This window comes from Zootoca vivipara, chromosome 16, assembly GCF_963506605.1.
Source record: "Zootoca vivipara chromosome 16, rZooViv1.1, whole genome shotgun sequence".
NCBI lineage: Eukaryota > Metazoa > Chordata > Lepidosauria > Squamata > Lacertidae > Zootoca > Zootoca vivipara.
In genome coordinates, this window is record NC_083291.1 from 20,166,977 (window position 1) to 20,192,831 (window position 25,855).

General features: G+C 44.8%; 1 protein-coding gene across 1 annotated transcript in view; it reads right to left on the reverse strand.

Moving 5' to 3' along the window:
- Window positions 1-925: 925 nt before the first annotated feature.
- The window catches only part of FAM131B (family with sequence similarity 131 member B), a 47,844-nt gene continuing 22,914 nt past the window's right edge, over window positions 926-25,855 (reverse strand). Inside the window, exons 2-7 of the mRNA XM_060269037.1 lie at window positions 14,626-14,735; window positions 11,266-11,301; window positions 7,321-7,410; window positions 5,400-5,610; window positions 3,947-4,090; window positions 926-2,362 (exon numbers count right to left, since the gene is read on the reverse strand). Coding sequence (XP_060125020.1) covers window positions 1,746-2,362; window positions 3,947-4,090; window positions 5,400-5,610; window positions 7,321-7,410; window positions 11,266-11,301; window positions 14,626-14,735 — 1,208 coding nt within the window. The 3' untranslated portion in view covers window positions 926-1,745. The remainder of the gene's footprint in view (window positions 2,363-3,946; window positions 4,091-5,399; window positions 5,611-7,320; window positions 7,411-11,265; window positions 11,302-14,625; window positions 14,736-25,855) is intronic.

Below are 25,855 nucleotides of genomic sequence, written 5' to 3' on the forward strand. Positions count from 1 at the left end.
CCCCTCAATCTTGGTTCACTCCTCGGTTGTGCAACTGATAGTCTGCCGGAAGTAATTAGTGGCAAGCCTCAGAACAGGTCAGGCTTGAAGAAGTGCCTCCAGAGAGGAGGAGAGACCGGGCTCTTTCCTGAAGGATTCCCTTCATCAGATAGCCCTACAGTCACCTTTGGCAAGACTTTCCTCATCAGAAATAAGCTTCCACCGCTTCAATAACAAATGTGTGGTTTTGCCCAGCAAAATGTAGCTGTTCACCCCTTTCTTCCATTTTTTTAAAAATAATTTTCTGGAGACTTGCAGGAGGATAAAAATGTGGTTTTTATGCTGATAAAACACTACGCCTCTTGTCTTTTTCAGCAAAGCAGCAATTGAGGGTAGGCTTTAGACTAAAAAGTATGTCCCATAAGCCATGACTTCTCATTCACAAAATCACTCCCGGTCAAAAGAAATAATTGCCCTGCAAAACTTAAGAACCCCCCCCCCAACTCACCCTTTCCTCGTTCCTAACCAAGATGAAGCCTGAGAAATATTTACATTGTCAACATAAAAAAGGAGACAGAGAGATTTCAACGGAAAGAGGGAAATCGCCCTTTCCCCAGTCTCTGCTTCATCAATATTTTGGCACTACAGAAGATCTAGTGGTGCTAGGAAAGGAATATGACCTCACACTAAGTGGCACCCAGGCTATTCCCTCTCCGTTAGCTTCTGCTTCAAAAACTGTTACTTGGAAATACAAAAAAAAAAGTCAGGGAGAGGGGAACAGCGACAGAACTTCTAACATAAACTGGAAAAGGGTGGTGCTGAAGCCACACATGCTTGCTTCCCTTGGTTTCTGCACCTGCACACTGCTGGAAGGAGAGGACTCCACAGCTGCATAAAGTAGAAAACTGGCAGATGACCCCCCTCCCCCCCTCCCCTGCATGCAGTATCCAATATTAAATAGGGGGAGAAACCCCTCTCTCCAGCTCCCAGGTAGGCAGAGGTAACGGGGGGTTAACAAGGAAGCTTTCTGCAGAGGCCAACAACGCACACGTGCTGGAGAATGAGGTTTGGGCTGGACTCATAGAGCAGCTCTGTCCACATCAAAGATAGTTGGTACCCACAGAGCCTCATTCTGGTGCATGGCCTGCACATCCACAGAGTCTCTCCACACATCACTCTCTTCCCGGACTCAAGTCCAGAGTGCCTCTCCAGGTAGCACCTCACTTTAGGACGGGCCCTGGGGTTGCAATTTTTGCTGCGGTACGTTTTTGTCTACAAAGCCGCACGCCCTCGCTGTTCCTGCTCCACAACACTGTCGTTTGAAACTCTTGACCCTCCAGTCCCAAGAGCCAAGGCAGATTGTAGCAGCATCTTCTGCGTCGCTGAATTAAGGACGAATGTGTGCCTCCCCTCAAAGAAAAACCCACATCTCTGCTAAAAGCACAACCTGTATCCACCACACAGCCAGTGGAGGCCACCGTCTTGCATTCCCTGAGCTCTCTGTGTTTGGGTGTCCAAGGCAGTAGGTCTTGAAGGCTCAGCCCCACATGTGCAAGAAGAAGGGTTGGGTGGGTGGGGGAGACTTAGCATTGCCCAGCACTTTTGGTCCTCGGCTTACCTTGCCATGAAACTAAAAACAAACAAACAAGTGTGCTCGTGTGCGCTTGGGGACTTCAGGAGCTGGAGAGGGGGTTTTCCTATCCCTTTCCCCCACCCCACCCGTGTGTTTCCCATGCATAAGAGCAAAGGGTTCCTCCATGGCAGCATCAGTTGTTGGCTTCACCTTCCTCTTCGTCAAAAGACTGCACCCCGGACGAGGTAACATCGGAGACCTTGCGGCTGAGGGCGGCAGGCTCCGGCTCCTCCCGGGGGGACAGGGACTCCAGGTCCCGGCAGACAGCATCGTCCTCCTCGGGCGAGGGCTTCTTGTTCAGTAAGGGAGCCTTCTCCAGCAAGGGGTTGCCTTCCTCCTCCTCTGTGTGGATTCCCACAAAGGTGCTGGAATCTGTGCTGCTGCCGCCGCCACTAGGAACTGTCTGAGCAGGCCATACATCCACAAGGCTAGTATTAGAGAGCAGTTGCTGCTGCTGCTGTTGTGGCTGTTGTTGTTGTTGTTGTTGTTGTAGTAGTTGCTGTTGCTGCTGCTGCTGCTGCTGTAGCTGCAACAACTGATGCTGCTGAAGAAGGTTGTTCTGGATCAGAACGCTTTCCTGCAAGCTGGGCTGGGACTCTTCAAAGTTCTGGCCCTGATAGGAGCCAGTTGCTGGGGACGCAATGAGTGACTGGTCGCTGGTCTCCCAGGCGTCGGAGGAACCTAGGCAGTACATGCCTTGCGAGACGTAGGAGTGAGGCCAACTGTCATACTGTGCCTGGGCCAGATGCTCTGCAGGGAGGGAATTGGGGGGGGACACAATTTAAAAATGGAAGAAAGTTGTAAACCAAGAAAATATTTAATAAAAATACATTTTTAAAAAAGAGAAGAAAGGAAATAAGAGTCCAGTCATCTCCAGACGTTACAAATAGGGTTAATAAAACACCCTGTGTGTGTGTGTATGTGTAATGGGAACAAATGTGCTAGCTCTACCCTTCAACCATTTTTATTAGCCTTCTAACTCTTACAGAGAGCTCTTTTGCTTCTATGGAGGCTCCCGTGCCTCTTTAAAGGGTTTTTTAATGGGCCAAAATTCCTCTTAGTGAGAGGATTGAGACTCACAGATCCCAGAAAGGGTTGGGGGAAAGAGGTTTATAAATATGAATATAAATATAAATAAACAAATATCTAGCATTTATTTAGTGCTTTAGTGTTTAGATACATTATTAATTTACGAATCTTCATCCACTTGAATCTCTAGGTGATTTACGTACAAAACAACTAAAAGCAGCTTTTGAAATGGTGCAAAATAAGCAAATTAAATGCAGGCTTTAAAACAGTACAGAATAAACACACAAGGCAGAGAGGAAAAACTTGTGGAAACAAAAGTGCCTTCTGGGAAGTATAGAGAGGCACCACAGTGGCTCCCAAATAGCTAAGTACTGCACAGACTCCTGGTTTTTCAAAAGCCTAGCCAATGGACCCAGTACTTTTGAAAATTTTGGTATCTCTACCATAGTTTTTGTTATGTGAAAGGCACCGCAGACCCCCCTGGGGTCCGTAGACCACCAATTGGAAACAACTGGTCTATTGTATCTCAAGAGGAGATGCAGTTCTACAGAAAAGGGGCAGCTACAATGAAAGACTTGCCCTGAATTGTTGTGGAGAAGGCTTGTGTTATTTTATCAGAATTATCTCAGAATGCTTATTGCCAAGGCATTATCTCAACAATTCTTACAATATCCATATAATCTAGGTCCTTATCATTAACCCCCACCCACCCCGAATTGCAGATGGGGACAGGCAGGGTTGTGCGCCTGACGGAGGAGAGCAGCTTCCTTAAGACCACCTATTATGTTCCCTGCTGGTGTTAAGAGCACAGTTCACCCTTCTCAGCTACGATACTATACTAGCAATGGCTAGAATGGGGCAGATGGATGTCCTAAAAGGAAAAGTGTAAACAGTGGGCAGGTTTGGGAAATGAAGGCTTCTCCCTCCCCACCCCAAAAAATGCAATGCAGTGGTACCTCAGGTTAAGAACTTAATTAGTTCTGGAGGTCTGCTCTTAACCTGAAACTGTTCTTAAGCTGAGGTACCACTTTAGCTAATGGGGCCTCCCTCTGCTGCCATGCTGCCACCACACAATTTCTGTTTTCATCCTGAAGTAAAGTTCTTAACTCGAGGTACTATTTCTGGGTTAGTGGAGTCTGTAACCTGAAGCGTCTGTAACCTGAAGCGTCTGTAACCCGAGGTACCACTGTATAGCCTTAGCCAACTCAGGGAAGTCAAGCTGCCTACACCAATGGGCTGTGCTGAATAATTCTCTGTGGACCTGTGCTCACTTCAACCAATCCAGAAGGAAAAGCCAATGCTCACCCTGGTTCTCCATCATCTCCTGGTAGTTCTCGTTGTAGTTGCCAGCTTGGTTCTCCTGGTTAGAATTAACGCTCACATCCTCACCATCCATGGAAGACCAGGCCATGAGGGTGGCTTCTGAGATAGCAAACTGCTCCATTACCCCTGTGTTGAGCAAAGAAGAGAGAAGGATAGCGGTACATGGAATTGCCCCATTCGTCTCCCCCAGCCAATAGCCACAGATCCTGCCTCTTGGGTCCCATTGCCCAGTTCGTGCCAGTTCCTGAGAAACTCTGGCTGGGATCCTAACTTAGCAATATGGAGTAGCCTGATCTTCCGTGCAATTGCCCAGGCTCCCAACCCAAGTACCAGGATTTGGTTTTCTGAAGGGTTCAGAACCATAATCCACAATAGCTGCCGTTACCCTGGTTTCACTAATTCCCACTGCACACACAAGCATGCCTGCAAAGGGCCGTGGAAGAAATGTAACCCTTGTAAGCATCCTGTTGCAACTGCACCTTAATAGGGAACGCAGGGCAGAGAGTGGCAAACGGCAGCCCTGTGCTGAGCTCCCCCCTCCCTGCTCTACAGTGCGTAGTACTTACCCCATGTATTGATGTTATTAGAGAATTCCCCTACCCCCCCCCCCCCGCCACCAGTGGCAGGCCAGCAATATGGAATGGGACTGGGAAGTGCCCAGTGTATCTCACAGCCAGATAACCAAAGGAATTCGGTATAGCACTAAGGAGATCGCTCCATCAGCACAAGCGTTTTGGCTTGCTTGGTGAAACGATCTCCCCTCTCCTTCCCCGCTAGGGGGCTCTCCTAACACCCCCCCCAAGTCAATACCGTGGGCACATGAGTGGGGGGGAAGAAGCCCTTTTGTGTTAGTGGAAGACGTCATGCAAGCTTTCGCTGGTGAGGATGGTGAGTTAAATCTGGCCCAATAAGTGCGCTGAGTCTTTCCTGACACCTTCATTATATTTTTTAGACGCCAGGCGAAAACGTTCCTCTTCAACCAGACCTGTGGCTGATTAATATCCTATAGCCTTTTTAAAGTGTCTGTGAGAAGAGGGGTGGCAGGTATTGCTTTGCTGTTTTGGTTTAATTACTTACTTGTTTTTATTTTATTTTATTCTGTGAACCTCCCTGAGATCTGTTGATGAAGGGCAGCATATTAATTTTAACAACAACCATTTCCTCAGCATGCATGTTCTCCTTTGAAATGCCTCCTGGGCTATTTCCACTTTGCTCCCAGAAAGCTGGAAGGGATCGAAAGGTCATTCCTTCTAAGTTTCCCCTGCACCCACAACATCAAGTGGGTTAATGTTTATGCAATCCAGAGAGAAGATGCATTCAGAGAAAACGGATCCGGGTGGCTCAAGTAATCCAGTCCAGTTGAACTGTTCCCCCCATACCCTCCTGCTCCACCACAAACCATCCACTGATTGGCGGCCAAACAGTAGCAGCCTACCTGCAAGGAATCGGGCCTCCTTCTCCCCATCACTCAGGTCAGAGTAAGCGTCGGCGTCCTTGCGCACCGTTTCGTGAGTGTGGTGCTGCTGCTGGTTGTTGCCGTTGCCCCAACCTTGCCACTCAATCATGTGTGCGACGCGACCCGACCCCATGGCAGTGGGCTTGGTGACGTGATCCTTCATGGTGCGGGATATCCCTAAGGCGCCAGACATTAGGAAAACAAAAAGGGGCTATCATACAGCTCCAGAGACATTGATCGTCAACCTAGGGTGGGCCCATTTTCACCCAGTTCTCCCATTCCTCCTTCACGCCTGCTTCCAAAACTCTATCTATATACTGGTTTAAGTAAGGAAACACATAAAAGTCCTAAGACACGGGGCCCCATAATGAACTTAGTTGCCATGTTTTAATCTGACAAAGTGTGGATACTGCAGCCTTTTATCATACCAAAGGGGAAAATGAACTGGGCATCTGGCTATTGGGGGCCACAGTGTAATCACTGATATTTATTTCATTTTCATTATTAGTTGCTTGTCACCCAAGGGCCTCCAAGCGACTTACAGCAAAAAAAGAGAAAAAAGATTACCATAGGGGGGGAAGAGAGGGGAGTCATATAATACATTAGTATTTCATATAAAATCCATTAAAAATACTCAAATAGTGAACAAAGCAATACTCAGACCCACTAATGAACAAATAAACAAAACCTCAACCTCCCCGTGGTCTAAAGATCATTCACATCAAAACAATATTAGTCAATTTCCTTCTTTTTCAAAAAAAAGTTTACTGATTTTATATAACATTAAGCAGGCATAAGCAAATATAAAGGAGCCCCTCCCCACATCTTAAGCACTCTCCATTAATTGACAACATATAAGCAATTGGATATTTTTGGAGAGAAATTTTATGCAAACACATCATTTCACAAATCTCCATGGGTCCGTGGTGGCCTGTATCCAATTTCTTTCGCTAATGCATGCATATGAAATGCAATTAAGCCATATGCTACTAAAGGCATTTGAGTTGTCACAATGTCTTTTGGAGGTGGGGGCAGGTGTTCTGCTATTCACACATTTTGACATACAGTACTCACTTGTTCCACAATGGAAATTTGTCATAGGAAGTAGTAGTGCAAGTCTTAATGGAACTGGTGAGTATATTGACACACAAGCCTGGAATTTGAGTGGGTAATGAAGTCACTTCAGGTTTAAAAAGGGTATGTGTGGTTCAGTGTAAAGTAAGGTATATATATATAGTTGTTGTTGTTTAGTTGTTTAGTCGTGTTCGACTCTTCGTGACCCCATGGACCAGAGCACGCCAGGCACTCCTGTCTTGCACTGCCTCCCGCAGTTTGGTCAGACTCATGTTGGTGGCTTTGAGAACACTGTCCAACCATCTCGTCCTCTGTCTTCCCCTTCTCCTTGTGCCCTCCATCTTTCCCAACATCAGGGTCTTTTCCAGGGAGTCTTCTCTTCTCATGAGGTGGCCAAAGTATTGGAGCCTCAGCTTCAGGATCTATCCTTCCAGTGAGCACTCGGGGCTGATTTCCTTAAGAATGGGTAGGTTTGATCTTCCTGCAGTCCATGGGACACACACACACACTCTCTCTCTCTCTATATATATATACCCCGTATATTCTGGCGTATAAGACGACTGGGCGTATAAGACGACCCCCAACTTTTCCAGTTAAAATATAGAGTTTGGGATTTACTTGCCGTATAAGAAATATGACCCGGCGTATAAGACGACCCCTGACTTTTGAGAAGATTTTCCTGGGTTAAAAAGTAGTCTTATACGCAGGAGTATATATATATCCCTTACTTTACACCGAACCATATATAGATGCGCAGGATAAAGCCAAGATTGGTAAAAAGTGAGATAGATGGCTTGAGAGCCACTGGGATGAGATCCTCACCAGAGAAGGAAGACTTTGCCAGAGCTCCGATCCCATATGCATTGGAGTTTCGCTTCAGCTTGGGGAGGATGGAGGTTGTGTCTTCCATGGAGAGCTGTAAAGAGAGATCATGTAAAAGGAATGAAAAGGTAAGAGGGGGGGGGAGGAGACATTCCAGTCTGGGTCTGGACTTCTAAGAACACAAGGAACTGGGAAGAAACCAAAGGAGAAGGGACAAATAAAGATGGGGAAATTAGTAACTAGACTGAAAACCTGCATGGAGCTCGGTCAGGAACTGCCCATGGGAGGGAATTATTGGATTGTGTATGCCACTTTGGATATTCCTGTCTTGGGCCAGCCCTGGTGTGCTGAGATGCATCTCACGACTAGTCGGGTGTGCTTTTTTGGCCAGAAATTTGTTCAAGTGAAGTATTTATGAAAAGATGAAGACAACAACAAGCAGCAACAACGACAACCCTAAAGTAAGATTGTTCTGTATACACAGCACTGGAGCGAAAGGAGAAGAATGGGAGTAGAAGATTAATACTGACTGGATGAAGATATTACTGAGGAAAGGAGGTCAGAAAGGTATTTTTAAAAATGTAACTAAGCAGGTGTCCAGGCCAGTGTCCCTGGTGCCACACATTTTTCATTTCAGTTTGCCCCATGTTTAGAGCAGGGCTTTAAAATTACAATAAACAGAGGACTGCTGTTGAAAACTGCAGCCCGGTCTTAAGTTCAGCAACATGTGGCATAACGTACTTAACATTCTGACGTCACTGTGCTCTTCGTTTCCTTGCCTCTGCCCCCAAAACATTGGCTATCACTGGAGGGGCAACACTCAGTGCAATTGGCATGGGCCATGGGGCAAATGGAACTGAATGTTACAAAGGGAAAGGAGATAACCTGAAAGGGGATGCTTTGTGTTTATCTATATGGTGGCCCTCATTTTCATACTCTTCCCAAGCTTACATGCTTCTTATTCTTGAGGTTGTGGGGCTGCATTTATAGTATAGTTCTGCTGAGTATTCAAAGCCTTCTGTATAAGGATTTCTATCACCTGGAGATGTCTCCATGGGAATGTGACGCTGGGGTAAAAAAAAATCCAACCTTTTCCTTTCCTGCCCTTGAACAAAACCATTACAGAATCTTAAGCGCTGTGTTGATGGTGAATCAGTCGATCTGTACAAAAGAAAATCTCTCTCTATTTCCACCTCCCTCCCTAAATAAAAAAGGCTTTGCTAATGAAGAAGACTAGAATAATGGCTGGGGTGAGGAACATTGTGTTAATAAACGGGCCAGGATCTTGTGGCAATTTAAAAGATTTGACAAATGTATTCTATGGCAGAAGCTTTTGTGGAAGTGACTAATACAGCTACCCCTCTGGATGTGTGTGTGGGGGGAGGGGATGTACAAAGTAATTGTTGAAAGGTTAGCGCCTCTTCGGAGAAGCACAAATCTCTTTGTGAAAAAGAGGGATTAAAAAAATGAATCACAAGGGTGAGCGATACCGGGCAGGTGAGTCTCAGGCCATGCCAGCATGCTCCACTCATGCCATTGTATCCATGTCCTCGCCTGATAGGTGTCTGAATTGGCCATTCCTGAGGATGCTCGCCATGCTATCTAGCAAAGCTGTTTGCAACTATTGATCTTAGGTCAGCATGTGTACAGGTGTATGTGGCAATAAGCTCCAGGCCATCCCAGCTCTGCAACTCCAGGCTCTGCCCAACAGAATAAAGCTAATTTCTCCAAACACAATCAAGTTCACTTCAGCACAGGGCAGTCTCGAGCAGGTTGGCCGCCCTGGCGCTGAGGGGCGGAGATCGCTCCAGCGCCCCCGCCGGGCGCAGCATGGTTTCTGCGCAGCTTTGCCGCGCGGCGCCCGGCCTATCGGCCCGGCGCCCTGACTCACCACGCCACCAGGGGTCTACCTAGAGCCAGCCCTGCTTCAGCAGGAATTTATTATTCTTGTATAAAAATGGAAGGGATTTGTTCATTTAAAAAAAATGAAGGAAAGCTTTACTTGCATTTCCTGCTCCAGTATACCTGAAGGAGCGTCTCCACCCCCATCGTTCTGCCCGGACACTGAGGTCCAGCGCCGAGGGCCTTCTGGCGGTTCCCTCGCTACGAGAAGCCAAGTTACAGGGAACCAGGCAGAGGGCCTTCTCGGTAGTGGCACCCACCCTGTGGAATGCCCTCGCACCAGAGGTCAAAGAGAACAACAATTACCAGACCTTTAGAAGGCATCTCAAGGAAGGCAGCCCTGTTTAGGGAAGCTTTTAATGTTTGATGGATTTCTGTATTTTAATATTTTGTTGGAAGCCGCCCAGAGTGGCTGGGGGAATCCAGCCAGATGGGCGGGGTATAAATAATAAATTATTATTATTATTATTATTATTATTATTATTATTATTATTATTATTATTATTATTTCCTATTTGAATCTGGCTTGGGTTGTTTTTAAAAGGGGTTAGAGGCACAAATTCACAGAGGGTAGATTCACCAGCAGCTATTAGCTAAGATAGCTAAGAATGGAAGTTCCGTGTACAAGGATTCTGATCAACATTTAGCCACTGTGTGAGTTTGGGCCAGTCACTTGGTCGAACCTACTGCACAGGGTTCCTGTGAACATTATTTATGTATTTATTTCATTGGTATCCCACTTTTCTTTTAAATCAGCTCAAGGTGACACCCCATTTTTATCCTCACAGGAACCCTACAGGGGTTAGGTCAAGAGACAGTGACTGGCTCAAGGTCACCCAGTGAGCTTCATGGCAGAGTGCGAATTTGGACCTTGGTCTCCCCAGTCCTAGGGCAGTACTCTAACCACTACACAACTATGGCTTTAACTCTGTGCTTGCCTTTCCGAAGGAGAAGCCCATGGCTTTTGTTCTGAACTATACGTAGTGCAAACCATAGCTTGGCATGATGTCCAAACTGACTAAAAGAGAGTGACAAAATTTCAAAATAAATGGGAGCACCTCCTATGTTTAGAAAGAGTGCAATATGAAGAGTTAAACTAAAATGTATGAGGCAAATCACGACTTCTATTACTGGATCCATTCACAACAGAGAAAAGTTTCAAATTATAGTGCTTGTGTGCCACAGAGATGCCCTCATAACCGAAATCCTTAAACGCAGGAAAGCATAATTAAAATGTTTAGCAAAATAAATATTCATTTATCCATCCACCTAATTCAAAAGTACTGACCCCTGCTGCTGCTTCCCTGCCTCTGGGTAACTAATGCAAAGCAGGAGTGGGTGGCAAGGAGGTGCCAGGCCTCAGTGGAATGACTGCAGGGAGATGTGGAGGGCCATTCACATGCCCGCTGAGGGCCAATTTTTATTTGATGTGATTCCTAAATGTTCAGCAGGCACCCATGTAATCACTATGGGTCAGACTGGAAGCAGCAATACACCCATCTTGAGATATAATCCAAAACCCACCAGTAGCAAGATAGGCTCCCACAAAGACACATGGAGTCTATGCAAGAAAATCTGTGGTTCGACTGAAGCTCCTATCAGTCCTAGTCAGCACAGCCAGTGCTCAAGGATGATGGGAGATGTAGAATCATAGAGTTGGAAGAGACCACAAGGGCCATCCAGTCCAACCCCCTGCCAAGCAGGAAACACCATCAAAGCATTCCTGACAGATGGCTGTCAAGCCTCCGCTTAAAGACCTCCAAAGAAGGAGACTCCACCACACTCCTTGGCAGCAAATTCCACTGTCGAACAGCTCTTACAGTCAGGAAGTTCTTCCTAATGTTTAGGTGGAATCTTCTTTCTTGGAGTTTGAATCCATTGCTCCGTGTCCGCTTCTCTGGAGCAGCAGAAAACAACCTTTCTCCCTCTTCTATATGACATCCTTTTATATATTTGAACATGGCTATCATATCACCCCTTAACCTTCTCTTCTCCAGCAATTCCCAGAGGGCCAACCTCTGTCTTAGGGAATGGGGACGGTACTCACGTTAATGCCATCCCAGGAGAAATCTGTCCGTGTTTGCTATGGAGAAAGAAGAGGCCAAGTTAATGTCACATGTGAGTTCTCTGCATATAACACACATTGCTTCCTCTACCAGATGATCCTACTGGTTACTATGAACAACCTACTACCATAGCTGCCAAGTTATCCCTTTTTTCAAGGGAAATTCCCTTATGCTGAATAGGCTTCCTCACGAGAAAAGGGGAAACTTGACAGCTATGTACTACTTAATCACTTATTGAAAAAGGGTGTTACTCCTTCACTTCCAGGGTGGAAGCTTGGCAGAGAGCACCCCAGCCCAATTTGCTCCTGATGGCCACAAATGTACGTGTGCAGCCATCATGTGCTACATAAAGAATAAGAAAGATGAACAGACAAAGAGAAGAAAAGAAGCGGGCTGGGAGAAAGGGAGAGAGAACCACAGACATGCGGAAAATATAGATAAAACTCTTCTGGGATTGGGAATCCCATGGCGATCAAACACCTTCAGTCTTTTATGGCTGAACACCAGATCTCTGGCACCAGCAGACGTACATTCAAAGGGGATGAATGTGCAAGATTAAAAGCTTATTCACAACAGTAACGGATGATTAAGTGCATATAGATTTATACAACAATATGGAGCTCTCTGTACCTTGAGGCTAGAGGCTTTCTTCTGCTCCCCTGCATGCTGCCCAATTTCCCCCCCTGTTTTTCTACATTCATTCAAGCTCCTTTGGTTCTGCTGCTTCCAACTTCTCTTCATAGCCCTGTCTTCCTTTTGTTCTTTCCTTTAGCCCTCCATTTTCTATTGTGCTATCTTACTTTCAGAATTCTCTTTCACTGCAAATATATGTTCTGCATTGGCTATACGCACATTAACATTTAGCTTTTCTCACATGCTTCTGTCCCCAAATCAGGTGCTGTTGGGATATAAATCCCATCAACTCCAATGGTTGGTTTTGCTGGCTGTGTCTGATGAGAGTTGTAGTCCCGCAGCACCTAGAGAGCCACAAGCTAACAACCCCTGCCCTGACTGGACTATTTCTCTTCCCTCCCCATCTCAGCCCTTCAATTCCCCTCTTCAGTTTCTTTCGTGCTTTGTCCCGTTTTCTTCAAATTACAAACTTGCAGGCAAAAACTGTGACACACCCCCTATGCACAATCCAGCTCGTCGTGAATAAACATGACGATAATGCGCAGCTAGTTGCATGTAAAGGGGAATGAGGATGCGCATTTGAAATGTGCCCACCATTCAAATTCATGCATAGTGCGCCTCTGAATGCACATCCAATTTATCCAAATCCAGGCAGTAGATGTGTGCTCACAGGCCTGCTTATATGCATGGATCTCCTTAGCTGAGGGAGGGAGCTTGTCTAGCTAGTTATTCTAAAGAGAAGTCTTTAATATTAAACATAGACCTTGGGAGGTGCTGCCAGTCAAAGTAGACAGCACCTATGCTGGATCACATCAAGGGTCTCTCTGGTCCAGCAGTTGCTCTCCAACAATGGGCAATGAGATGGAAAGTTCACAAGATCAGCAAGATGGCACCGAATGAGTCCCCACTTGAGCCACTCTAGTTCCAGCGGGTTAGGTGGCATCCTGAGGTAACTCACTGACACCATCATCGCACAAAGAGAGGGGTTTCTGGAGTCATCCCCTACAGCTTAGCAGAGATGTATTGAAATGAAACTCTCAACCTCATTGCATTTTGCAATGGTGAGAGATTCATACAGCTAAAGTGGCCTGTTTGAATAAAAATAGTATTCATCTTTTGAAAAGACCAAAGGTCTCATCAGATTGTATTCACTGAAGCTTATTACATAGATAACTCACATGCATAAAAATTACAGATGGCGCAGCGGCTGCCAAACAACAAAAATAACACCGTCTACAGAAACCACTGCCTGGTTATCAAACAGCAGATATCTGACAGCAAATTTTGAGCAAAAAGTGGAGATTCTTCTCTGTTTGGCAACAGCAAGGCAAGAATATGCTATAGATTCTGTAGCATCCTTTTGCATTGCTGCAGCCATCCAAGGAATCTTCTCCTCTTTTTGTTGAAAATTCGCTATCAGATCCCTGCCTCTATACCAGGTACGTCCAACAGGTAGATTGTGATCTACTGGTAGATCACTGGACGTCTGTGGCAGATCACTGGTAGATCACTGGCTCCCCCCCAAAGAAGCTCAACAACTTTGGCTCCCCATAACAACTCTGACCTGAACCCCTAAAATGGGACTTCCTCCTTCCTAAAAAATCTCAACAACTTTGACCTGAACCCCTAAAAATGGGGCTTTCCTCCTCCCTAAAAAGCTTAACAACTTTGACCTGAACACCCCAAAAGGGAGTAGATCACTGCCAGTTCTTAACACTGTTAGTAGATCGCAGTCTCTTCGGAGTTGGCCACCCCCGCTCTATATCAAGGACGGGCCTAATTATGCTGGCTAAGCCATGCCAACTTGTTATCAGTTGTCTATGACATCAGGTATGGAGCAGGTAAATAACCTGGTTTAGCCAAAAGGTGATGCCTGCATATCCCTATATGAAGTGCTGTGCACACGTCTCTGCCAGGTCTTATAAAGTGCCCCACAAGGTATTTATAAAACATAGTAAAACATTAAAAACACAACAACAACAACAACAACAACAACAACAACAACAACAACAAACAGTTGCAAGCATTCTTAAAAAAAACATTGCAAACATTATCAACAAGAGATCTCAGAGTTGCCAGGAACAGTGGCTTTCAGCCACCTGATGCCTCTGTTAACAGGAATGTTTTTAAATTCCTTCCAAAAGTCAATAATGAGGGAGGGTATTCTGCAAAAGGGGAAGCACCACTGAAAAGGCCCTGTCACACTGCCAACTGGGCAGCCACCAGTGGCACTTTGAAAGTGGCTATCTTGTGAAGCACTCTGCAAAGTGCTCCTTAAGAACCATGCAGGCAGAACAGGACAATCAACATCATTGCAACATCAGATGATGACAGGTGGGTCACACCTGTCATACTCGGCCCATGAGGGGTAGGGGAGATAATGATCTGGCCCACAGTATAGAAAATATCACAGTATTGCCAACACACATCCAGACCGTTGGGCAAATTGTTTAGATTAGAAACTGTCCCAGACACCCACTTCATGAAGAACATCTGAGATGTTCCAAAGTTTCATGTACCTGGAATCAATCTCATTTGGCTCTAATCAAGTAGTCTGCTGCAACTCAAAATTCAATTGTGCAGAAAATGAATAAAACAAAGTACGTCTGGGACTCATTCTCTAATGCAAACAAAGAAGCACACTTTATGCTCTCCAAACTTGATCCTGATACTCTGTCTTCTTAAGAGGACACGGAACGGATTCTTACCTCGGTGGACGGCCGGTGGATGCTGCTGCCATGGAGTGAGCTGGTGCTGTCCATATTGATCTGGTCAACATCTTTTAGCCCTTTCCAGTCCACGGCAATCACCTCGTTTCCTGCAATCGCACAGAAACTGCGTCAGAGCTTGCTGCTGCTTCCATCATACACATTTCATTCCAAAACTGGAACATCCACTGTGTTTATCCAAGCCATTCGTTGGGTCAATAACTCACGCTCTTGTTAAAATTAAGGAGAGGATGGGGAGTTGTTTTATGGGTTAACAAGTCAAAGACCACAATTTTACTTTGCAATCTTACAAGGCAGCAACGGGAGATATACCTGTGAGGTCCAGGAAAGGCTCTTTTTCAAAAAAAATCCCCGGGCTCACTATCCACTAAAGACAACGGATGTATTTCAATGCAGAATACTAGTCAAGCGGAGAGGTAAAACAACTTTGCTCCAGGTGCAATGAAATCAGCACAAACTCTAAATATTAAGTTCAAATATTGGTTATCAACAACCAATACATAGCTGCCAAGTTATCCCTTTTTTTAAGGGATTTTCCCTTATGCTGAATAGGCTTCCTTGCGTGAAAAGGGAAAACTTGGCAGCTATGAACCAATATCATCAATCAAATAAGGAATACATAAAATATAATTCTGTTTTAAAATACAGTACAGATTATTAAATGTGACTGATGATAAAACATAGGTTATTCAGTATTGCTTGAAGGCAAGCTTCAAATAGGATGTGTTCAGACAGACCTTTAGTGGAGGGCTTTCTACTTTTTTACCTCTCATAAGGTAACTCAGCTCCCTTGGCTTTCAAAATGCGTTTGACAGATGTCCTCCTTACTAGCAATTCAGACCGCAATATCAAGCATATTTCTTGCTCCTCACTCCTTCATCAGGCTGGCCGTTTACCCTATTTATTTTTTAAAGTATGTCTATACATTAAACATGAATGTGTTCTTGTTTTTGTTGCTGTTAAAGCAAAATCCATCTTAAGTGAGCTGCAAAACATTTCTAGGGAGAAGGATTAGTGTTACCCCATATGCTGGTCAACTAGTACAGTTCACAACCAGCTTCAGCTACAAACTGGCTTAACCGGTTTCCCACCTGAGCTTCATCCTGAACAGGGAGCCTTATATGTTTGTAGTATTCTGAGCCATGTTCCACAGCAACTCAACTGCTCAAATAATGTAGGACTGTACACACCCTTAAATATCAAATATCAAATGCCAAACAGAAACAGAAACAGCCTACCTGCAATCCTTACTGAATCTACAAAGATAAATTTAAATTTGGTATAAAATAATTAAACAGAAAAATATTAGAACAAAAATATCTGAAGAAGTGTGCATGCACACGAAAGCTCATACCAATGACAAACTTAGTTGGTCTCTAAGGTGCTACTGGAAGGAATTTTTTAATTTTGTTTCGAGAACAAAAATAGGATGCAATACAGATCCTTGGTGCACTCAACTTTCTACATTCTTCCATTGAGATAACTGTCCATTTATTCTTAACCTCTGCTTCCTGTTTCTTAAGCAGTTACTCATCCACATCTAGAGATCTCCTCATATTCCATGACTGCTAAGCTTACTCAAGAGTCTGTCTGAACTGCACCAGAAGATTTTGGAGGAGTGTGAAATGTGAAGGATAGACAAATTTTGACCTGCACATTAGTCCAAGAGGTGTGGATCAGGTCATTTCATTTAGGAATTTGCAAATGTCTAATTCCTTAACCATCATTCTTAAGGCTGAAAGGAGAGTTCAAACAAGAGAGGTGGTTTTAAAAGAAAAACAGCTTGAATGCCACATATCGTGTTGTCTTGTGTTCATTCCTTTGAATGCAATAAAGCCAGTTCTCATCCGTTAAGAAGGAATGTAGAAGCCTGCGAGAGGGACCATGAGACCAACTATTCAAAGATCACATTTGATTCAGACTGAGGATGCATGTATAGGTAGCCTTGAAAGAAGGTTTGAAACTGAGAAAGCAGAACATCTGATCCTGAGGTGAGAGACGATGATAAACCAAAAGAAACTTCAGTCACACAAAGCACCTGTGAGACTTGATGACAATAATATAGACACAGAGATTCCCATTACTAGCTTGAAAGAGAAAGTGACCCAGATCCCTAAGAACTTTACCTTCTAAAATGTTAATTTTATTTCATGGCTCTGAGTGCATAATGTTTTGCAGCAACAGATGTTATATTTTATTTCCCATCCAAGTAAGTCCATTTCCTGCTCAGCGATGGTCCATTAGCTCATATTTTCAAGTGCATTTTTATAAGCCTAATTTTCTACCTGTGCATTAATCACAGCTTCTCTGCCCACACGACTTTAGCGTTTGCCATTCTCTATAATCAAGTAAAAGTGCATTGCCCGTATTGCAAGTAAAAGTGTGTTGCCTTTGTACAGCAAACCAGTTGTCCTACCTAAAGGATTTAAACTCTCAAGATATGGTGTGAACTGAAGGCACACGACCATCATCTTGCTGAAGCTAAGCAGGTCTTGTCCTGGTCAGCTTCTTTCACAGGAGACCTCCTGGAAATCACATGTATTCCACCTTAAGGACATAAGAGAACCTCTGCTGCATCAGGTCAAAGACCCATCTAGTTCAGCGTCCTGTGAGATACAGTACATACATAATTCTATTTGTATGCTGCCTTTCCAGCCTTTGCATTGTTAAAACCATGCTCAAGGCGGCTTACAACATGAAAAATACATAATTACAAACATAACAAAAGTAGTCATAACCAATAAATAAAACATCCAAAAGTACAAAACCAAGTTGAAGCAATTTCCACATAAATCACAACAGCATCTAAAATAAGGATACACAAAAGTTAATACCAATAACGGCAACAATCCCTGCACACCAAAACCCCCTAAACAACACCCCAGCCCAAGTGTCTGTTCAGAAGCCTCCGCTTTTGCAGATGGAGTCAGTCAAGGCCCCATCCTCCCAGGTCAGGTGGAAAGAGGCCTGTAAGACATGGAGCAGGTCTTCCAGGACTCACAACCAAGATGCCTATGGGAAGACCACAAGCAGAACTTGAATGCAACTCTCGGGATTCCCAGCAACTAGTATCCACAGGCCCACTGCCTCCAACAGTGGAGGTAGAACATAGCCAATGATTCCATGATGGAAGAAAAGTCAGATATAAGTGCATGAGAATAACTAGACTGGCTTGGAATTATTTGTTGGCTGCTAAAAAAAAACCTCTAGTATTTTTTTCCCTCCCGGATGCTTACAAATCCTGTATTTTATATATTATTCCAAAAATGTGCTTCTGCAAACACAAGTACAGCAACCTGTGGACAGGATTACAACTGAGTTCTTTCTGTGTATCGCCCATCGGCATCAGATATTAAACACTAGCAAATGTAGAATTCAGCAGGGAATAGTCAGGACAGGAGCATGAGGTCTCTATAGATACCAGGATAATCTTGACTTTGAAGTGTGCGGCACCTGCGGTTAAAACAGGGTTCCCCTTGAATCTGGCTTGAAGCCCATCACTATGGAAAAGGCAGCAATGTGGCTTTCCTGCAGCTGCTCTCATTTTCTAGCAGGAACTTATTTACCATAGCTAGGCAACCAAACCTCTCTGCCATTCAGGGGCAACCAGTGTCACATCCAGATCCAGCCACTTCGTAGCCCAGAGTCATTTGGACCCGCAAAGGACTTGGACTTGTCTTTCGCAGGTGGGCAGTGCATCTATGTGCCCATTTAATGCCCAAGAAATTCTAGAAGCACCTCTGGGGGATCAGTGCCCAGGGATATTCTCTAGCGCAATCCCTATGAAAGTTGGTGGGAGTTGTGCAAAAGCTCATTGCTTACCATGTGGCTACTACTGGAGAACTTCGCAGGATATTGCACCTTTAGTATTCTGCAAGTTACCTACAGGGCTGACCTGCCCAGTGCTTTTTAAAAAGAAAAATAGGTGGGCCGGAACTCACCGTGGGGCAGCCCTGAACAGATGCCAATCTGACAACAGCCACATTCACCACCCACAGAGCTGCTAAAAACGACGGCAAACTCTGTCCCTAACAGGTTTGGGAGTTGCCCCTGGTTCTGGCGCAGGTCGAATAAATGCACCCCACCTCCCTTGTTCTCTTAGATTGAGGCGGATGGCTAGGGTAGCCTGGAAGGGCCCTCGTGCAAACATACACATGTGCAATGTTAGAGGCTTGGGTGGAAAGCTTAAAGCCTGCTGCTACCACATGGGAGAAAAGGAAGTGTGACATGGCCCCACCTCGTAGCCTAACCAATTACAGCTAGCAGCAGCTAGAAGCTAGGTGAAGTCATGGATTATTATTTTTAAAAAGTGTAGATTTGCATATGCTGGCCGGCTTCCGTTTTGAGTTGAAATGTTTGCTTTGGGCTTCCTGGAAGTATGCCAAGGCAAGAAGCGGGTGGGAGGAGTGTTGGCCTGCAATGGCGCCCGCCTGAGAGGTGCTGAGACTGCACTCTGTCTGGAAAAAAAGCACTGGGCCCAACCATGAGACGAGGTGAGGCAGTTGCTTCAGGCAGCAGATCCAGCCTCTGAGGAGTGCAATGCTTGTCGCTTGCTCCTCTCCAGACTTATTAACTCCCCTGCTGCCTTCAGCACTGGGGGCAGGGGGTTGCGGAAGAGGAGGAGGCGGCATTGGAGGGTGGGACCGGGACGGCATTATCTGTTTTGCCTCAAGTGACAAAGAGCGTCCTGCCTTTCTAACCCGAGTCTTACCCAGCTGGCTTTCAACATACGGAATAACTCAGCTCATTTGCTTCATATAAGATGAAGCCATCATTGGCCAGATACGCTAGGAGTGGACTCTCAGAGTCAACATGCATCATTCTGCACCCTGCTAAACGACAAAAAATTCTTATTTTTTAATATAGGAGAAAAGCAATTACAATATTTAGATAAATAAAAAAATTCCTTCAGTAGCACCTTAAAGACCAACTAAGTTTTTATTTTGGTATGAGCTTTCGTGTGCATGCACACTTCTTCAGATACACTGGAAACAGAAGTGTCATTTAGATAATATTTAGATAATTTTCAAGTTGGCTCTGAATTATGGCACAGAAGCAAGCGGTACAGGTTGCCTCTGTGCATAGATGCTACTGATTAGACAAGAGTGTCTGACTCATTCGGTGCATCAGCCATTAGTGAAGCTGGGCAGAATCAGAAAATTGAAGAGGATTACTGACATTTTAAAAGTCGCACAGGGAAAGCAGCTTCTGCAATTAGGCTGCCGGTGAGAACGGAAAATGTAAAACCCAAAGTTGGGTGTGACAAGGAAGGGCCACTCCAGATTGTAAGGAGGCTGTTTATAGAGGCACAAAAAACTAGCATTGCAACTTAAAAAAAAAATCAGCAAACCAGTTAAACATCAAGAAACCTGCTGATAAATTTTAAAAGACCTATGTGATAAATGAGGCAGATTTTTACATTTTAAATGTGTTAAATTATATTTATTACAAGTACTGTATACAACAAACTTGGCACGGTGGTACCATCTCAGAAGAAGCATCCTATCTTCTTCTCTCTCATACATACACAGTGTCTAGTGTGACACATGCAGTACTCTACTGTTGTTGTTGTTTTTGCTTCTTGATCTCTGTTTTAATCATATGCAAATATATGCAGCTTTAATAAGCTAATCAATCAATTAATAATAACATTTGCATAGTGATATGCAGTGCTCGAAACCCTTCACATGCATTATCTAGATGTAATTCTTACAGCATCCTGTGAGGCACGACAAGTGTCTTTATCTCCCATATTACCAACTGGGGCAGGGAGAGTGAGTCATCCAAGGCCACCTAGTGCGTTCATGGCAGACACGAGATTCAAACCAGCAACCTTCTGATCTGCAAGGTCAGTCTCTTTGCCACTAGGCTACACCATTTCTTCAAATTGGGCAAAAGCCCTAGAACACACACATAACGGGACCATCAGACCTGCCAACTGAGAAGGACTCCCATTTATGGCTTGAAACGGAGCCCAGCTCCGACAGATCTGCTGCAGCCATTTATCAGGTAGATCTGTCAACCGGGAGGGTTTTAAACGGCAAGATGGAGCTCCACCCCTGTCAGAAAAATGATCCATTAGTAAATGTTCCCTATGGGAGGAGAGCTGAAGCGGATCTGGAGCAGATTCTGCCTGAGGTAGCAGGCAGCAGCCCACCCAGACAGATTTCCTCAAAGGGAAGGAGCCCAGCTACTTAAATAATATGCTGGCCTTCTGCTTTGCAGCCAGAGCCAAAACATCCACAAAGATTCAAAGAGGTGGTGGCACATAAAAAAGAAGATTCCTCCCCTTGTAGGATGACATACACTTACCCACGACTGTAGCTACATCCTTTAAAGCTCCCGTAGGAAGTTCTGGTAGCATTAGGCTGCAGAAACGTGATTTGCAAAATCCAAATGGGAGCAACTCCCCCCCACAACACCAACCTTCACTTCAGGACGAGTCGGTTGACATAAACTGTATAAATGCAACCAAAGGGGTGGGAGGCAGGCCCAGACGGGGGGGGGGGCATATGGGCCACTTGGCCCGGGCCTCCGATTCCAAAGGGGGCCTCGGTCAGGATATTCACAATCTGTAAAATGAAATCTTTTCCATTTTGTCTTTATATGCAGATACGGTTCAAGCCTTGAAATAAAATTATTGGTCAGCATAACTTTTGTGAAAATCTATATCTATAAAAATGTAAACTGGCCATGTCCGCTAGTATCCATGTTTCACCAAAACCGCTTGGAGGGTAGGGGGAAGAGGGGGTGTGATATGTCATGGGTCGGGACAGGGTGGGGGGAATCAGAAGGATAAGGCCGGGGGAGGGGAATGGGATACGGCATGGGTCAGGACAGGGTGGGGGCAGTCACAGGGATTAGCCACAGCAACGCGTGGCAGGGCCAGCTAGTTAATTGTATACTTATTTATTTATAAGACTTCAGTGATCCCCAGGGTAAAAAAAGGGGCCAAATTATCTACCTGGCACAGGCCTCTGCCTAGCTCTGCAAGGGCCTGGTGGGAGGAACCACACGCACCTGAAAATCATCTCCTCCCTTTTCAAATTAGTGAATGCATGCCAGCCAAACAGTGGGACAGTGATACATACTAGGCTTTTTGTTTTGTTCTGCATGCTAGAGGATTTGTCAGGCATGCGGGAAAATACTATTCTGCTAAGAGAGAGAATGCACCCCTGTTAAGAGGGCTGTACGTGCTCAAATTGCTCCTATACAAGAAGAACATTGGAGAACAGTTTCAAAGTTCTGGCAGTGGTGAAAGCAGGGGAAGAGAGGCTAGACCTGAAAGAGAAGATTCCCTTCCCTCACACTCTGCCCCTGTGTGGAGAGGAGTGGGTAGAGCTCTCTTCCACATCAGATTACTCTCAGGTTGGGAGCTGGTTGAACAGTTTACTGCACAACTACCTCCAAATTCTCTTCCCCTCCCCTAATCTACAACAGGATTGCCGGAAGAAATATCAACAACCTCAGCTATGCTGATGACACAACCTCGATGGCAGAAAGTGAGGAGAAATTAAAGAACCTTTTAATGAGGGTGAAAGAGGAGAGTGCAAAATATGGTCTGAAGCTCAACATCAAAAAAAAAACCAAGATCATGGGCACTGGTCCCATCACCTCCTGGCAAATAGAAGGGGAAGAAATGGAGGCAGTGAAAGATTTTACTTTCTTGGGTTCCATGATCACTGCAGGTGGTGACAGCAGTCACAAAATTAAAAGACGCCTGCTTCTTGGGAGAAAAGCAATGACAAACCTAGACAGCATCTTAAAAAGCAGAGACATCACCTTGCCAACAAAGGTCCGTATAGTTAAAGCTATGGTTTTCCCAGTAGTGATGTATGGAAGTGAGAGCTGGACCATAAAGAAGGCTGATCGCTGAAGAATTGATGCATTTGAATTATGGTGCTGGAGGAGACTCTTGAGAGTCCCATGGACTGCAAGAAGATCAAACCTATCCATTCTTAAGGAAAGCAGCCCTGAGTGCTCACTGGAAGGACAGATTGTGAAGCTGAGGCTCCAATACTTTGGCCACCTCATGAGAAGAGAAGACTCTCTGGAAAAGACCCTGATTGTTGGGAAAGATTGAGGGCACAAGGAGAAGGGGACGACAGAGGATGAGATGGTTGGACAGTGTTCTCGAAGCTACGAACATGAGTTTGACCAAACTGCGGCCTGCGGGAAGCAGTGGAAGACAGGAATGCTTGGCGTGCTCTGGTCCATGGGGTCATGAAGAGTCAGACATGACTAAACAACAACAATCTACAACAATGCAACACAGCTTGCTGCACACCTGGTTCTGAACCTGCCAACATAGCACTAGCGAGAGAGTTTTGATCCCTTCCTCTATACCACTTTCATAATATTACAACACTCAACATTCATGGCTGACTATGCAGTGTTGGGAGAGGGATTAGATCAGCCTCCTTGCATTCCACTGCTTGGGTTAGGGCCCACCCACAGCACCCTACTTTCACTTGTCATCCTCCCAGCAGCCAGCAGTTTGAGGAAGTAGGGAAACCCATCACACAAAGTCTGTGCATGTCCCCAAATTGCTCCTAACCCATCTCCGATCCATGCAGTCCAAAGTGGTGAATTGCTTCTTGTTTCTTTGTTAGAATGGCTTGATCTTTAGGAATCAGCAGGTGAAGCTTTTTGCAGCATGAGGGATTTTACAATCTCACTTGCTAATTCCTACAGGTCAAAGCGGCTGCTAAAAGCACCACAGCAGGGGGTTGGGTGAAAGGAAAAAAAAATCCAGCCCTAATTGTGCCTCGCTATGAAGGAACCTAGGTAGATCTCTCTTTCCCCACTTAGCTTCACACCTACTCCTTTCAAAGGGCTGCTGTACACATGGTGCCTGGAGCCCACCTTGATTTTTCAAGTCTAGGCAATTTGTTTCAGGCAGGGTTGCTTTGGTGATCTAGTCAGGCTTTCAAAGCAGATGAGGCCTGCCAGGGTTGTAGAGTCCATAGCTCAGATGAAGGTGGCAAAGCCACTGACGTGATTCCTGTGTTTGCAGCATCTGGGAGGATGGATAGGCCAAGAAACCTAAAGGGTAAAGGGACCCCTGACCATTAGGTCCAGTCGCGGACAACTCTGGGCTTGCGGCGCTCATCTCGCTTTATTGGCCGAGGGAGCCAGCGTACAGCTTCCGGGTCATGTGGCCATCATAACTAAGCTGCTTCTGGTGAACCAGAGCAGCACACGGAAATGTCGTTTACCTTCCCACTGGAGTGGTACCTATTTATCTACTTGCACTTTGACGTGCTTTTGAAGTGCTAGGTTGGCAGGAGCAGGGACCGAGCAATGGGAGCTCACCCCGTTGTGGGGATTCGAACCGCCGACCTTCTGATCGGCGAGCCCTAGGCTCTGTGGTTTAGACCACAGTGCTACCCGCGTCCCTAAGAGAGAAACCTAAGAGAGTCATAAAAAAACAGGCACAGGAAGACTCTAGTAGCACGGAGAGCCAGCAACTCATCCTGAATGAGAAGTGCAGCAGACGTTGGTGCTATATATATGGCAAAGGCATATAGGATTGGCTCTCCTAGGTCACCTGACTTCTGAAATCAGGAGGATTTTGGCCAATACTGCCTGTTGCCTGATGGGAAATGGCTCAGGACTGTAATACCTCAAGGACTGTCTCTCCCCATATAAACTGCCCTGGACTCCGTGTTCATAATCTGAGGCCATTCATGTGCCTCTTCCATGAGAGGTCCAGAGGGTGGCAACATGAGAACAGGCCTTTTTTGCAGTGGCTCCCCATTTGTGGAATGCTCTCCTCAGGGAGGTTCATTTGGTGCCTTCCTTTTATATCTTTAGGAGAAAACGTTTCTCTTCAACCATGCCTTTGGCTGATGAATATTATACAGCCTATTAAATGTGTTTGTGGGAGGGCAGGTTAAGGGTTTGGTTTGTTTGGTTTTAAAGTATTTATTTGTTCTTTTAACTTGTTCTTTTATCCTGTGAACCACCCTGAGATCTTAGGATAAAGAGCAGTATAATAATAATAATAATAATAATAATAATAATAATAATAATAATTATAATGTGGCCATAGCTCCCTCTTTCAACTCACAATCCTGGCTGCTCAAAGCTAAGGGACTTGCTACCTGCAGAGTCCCCAGCTTCAATACCACATTGCTTGACAGTAGCTCATGTTGGCTATTTGTGATGAAAAAAAGAGTATATCTTATACAAATAGTTGAATACATTTTTAATTTTTACTTGTCAGGCTGGCAACAGTATTATTTACAAACCCCTCCAGACATGGTCTGATCGAAGTCTCCATTCCCCTCACCTTCACAGTCAAAATAGAACTAACAGAAAAAACCAACCAACTGCCAAGTGCCAATTTCCAACAGCCAACTGCCAATTTCCAACTGTCACTTGTCAACTACCATCTCCTTTCTCCATCTATTCTTTGTGAAATACATTTTCAACACCCTGAGCAAGTGGCTGCTAGTCAGATTTTTTTTTTATTCTAGTGTTGCAAACTATTCAATCAAGTGTTCGGCCATGTTCCTCCTTTCCCCTAAAACGTACAACGTTGAAAAATTGCTGTGGAGATTGTGAAGAGTGGTAAATTCATTGTGCCACAAGACACCGCCTCTAGGCAGATCGTTTGATATTTAAGTTCTACCATGTTATGGAACCTAAAAACAAAAACAAAACTTGCCTCAAAACAGAAGTAGCACGCTTGTTTTACAAAAGCAGCAAAACTGCCTCTACCATTTTCACAGCATCAAACCTGTACACACTCCTTAAAATAGTACAACCATAGCAACAGGAAGCAGATATAAGCAGAAATTAACAAAGGCCGTAGAAACACATCTAAAAGTAGTTTTTTAAAAGCCAACTAATTAAATTATGCCCACATACAGTAAATATAATAAACAGTATGCAATATACAATTATGTCTACCTACTTTAAAAGGTGAATGCCAAGAGATTCTGTTCCACTAAGCCATAATTTGTTTTATTGGCTCTGTCCCCAGTCTTTGGTGTTTTCTTAAAACTATCACCATATATATACATATGCTTTTTCTTCATTATTAGAGGCTTCCTTACAGCTCCCATTTCCCTCTGATTTTTTAAAAAAGTAAGTATATAAAAAGAAAGATGACAGGGGTTATTTGTGGAACTGGCTGACAGAGTAGAAAAAGGCATTAGAACTAGTAACTTGCCTACAAGGCCATCACTCCTGATCTCTCTTG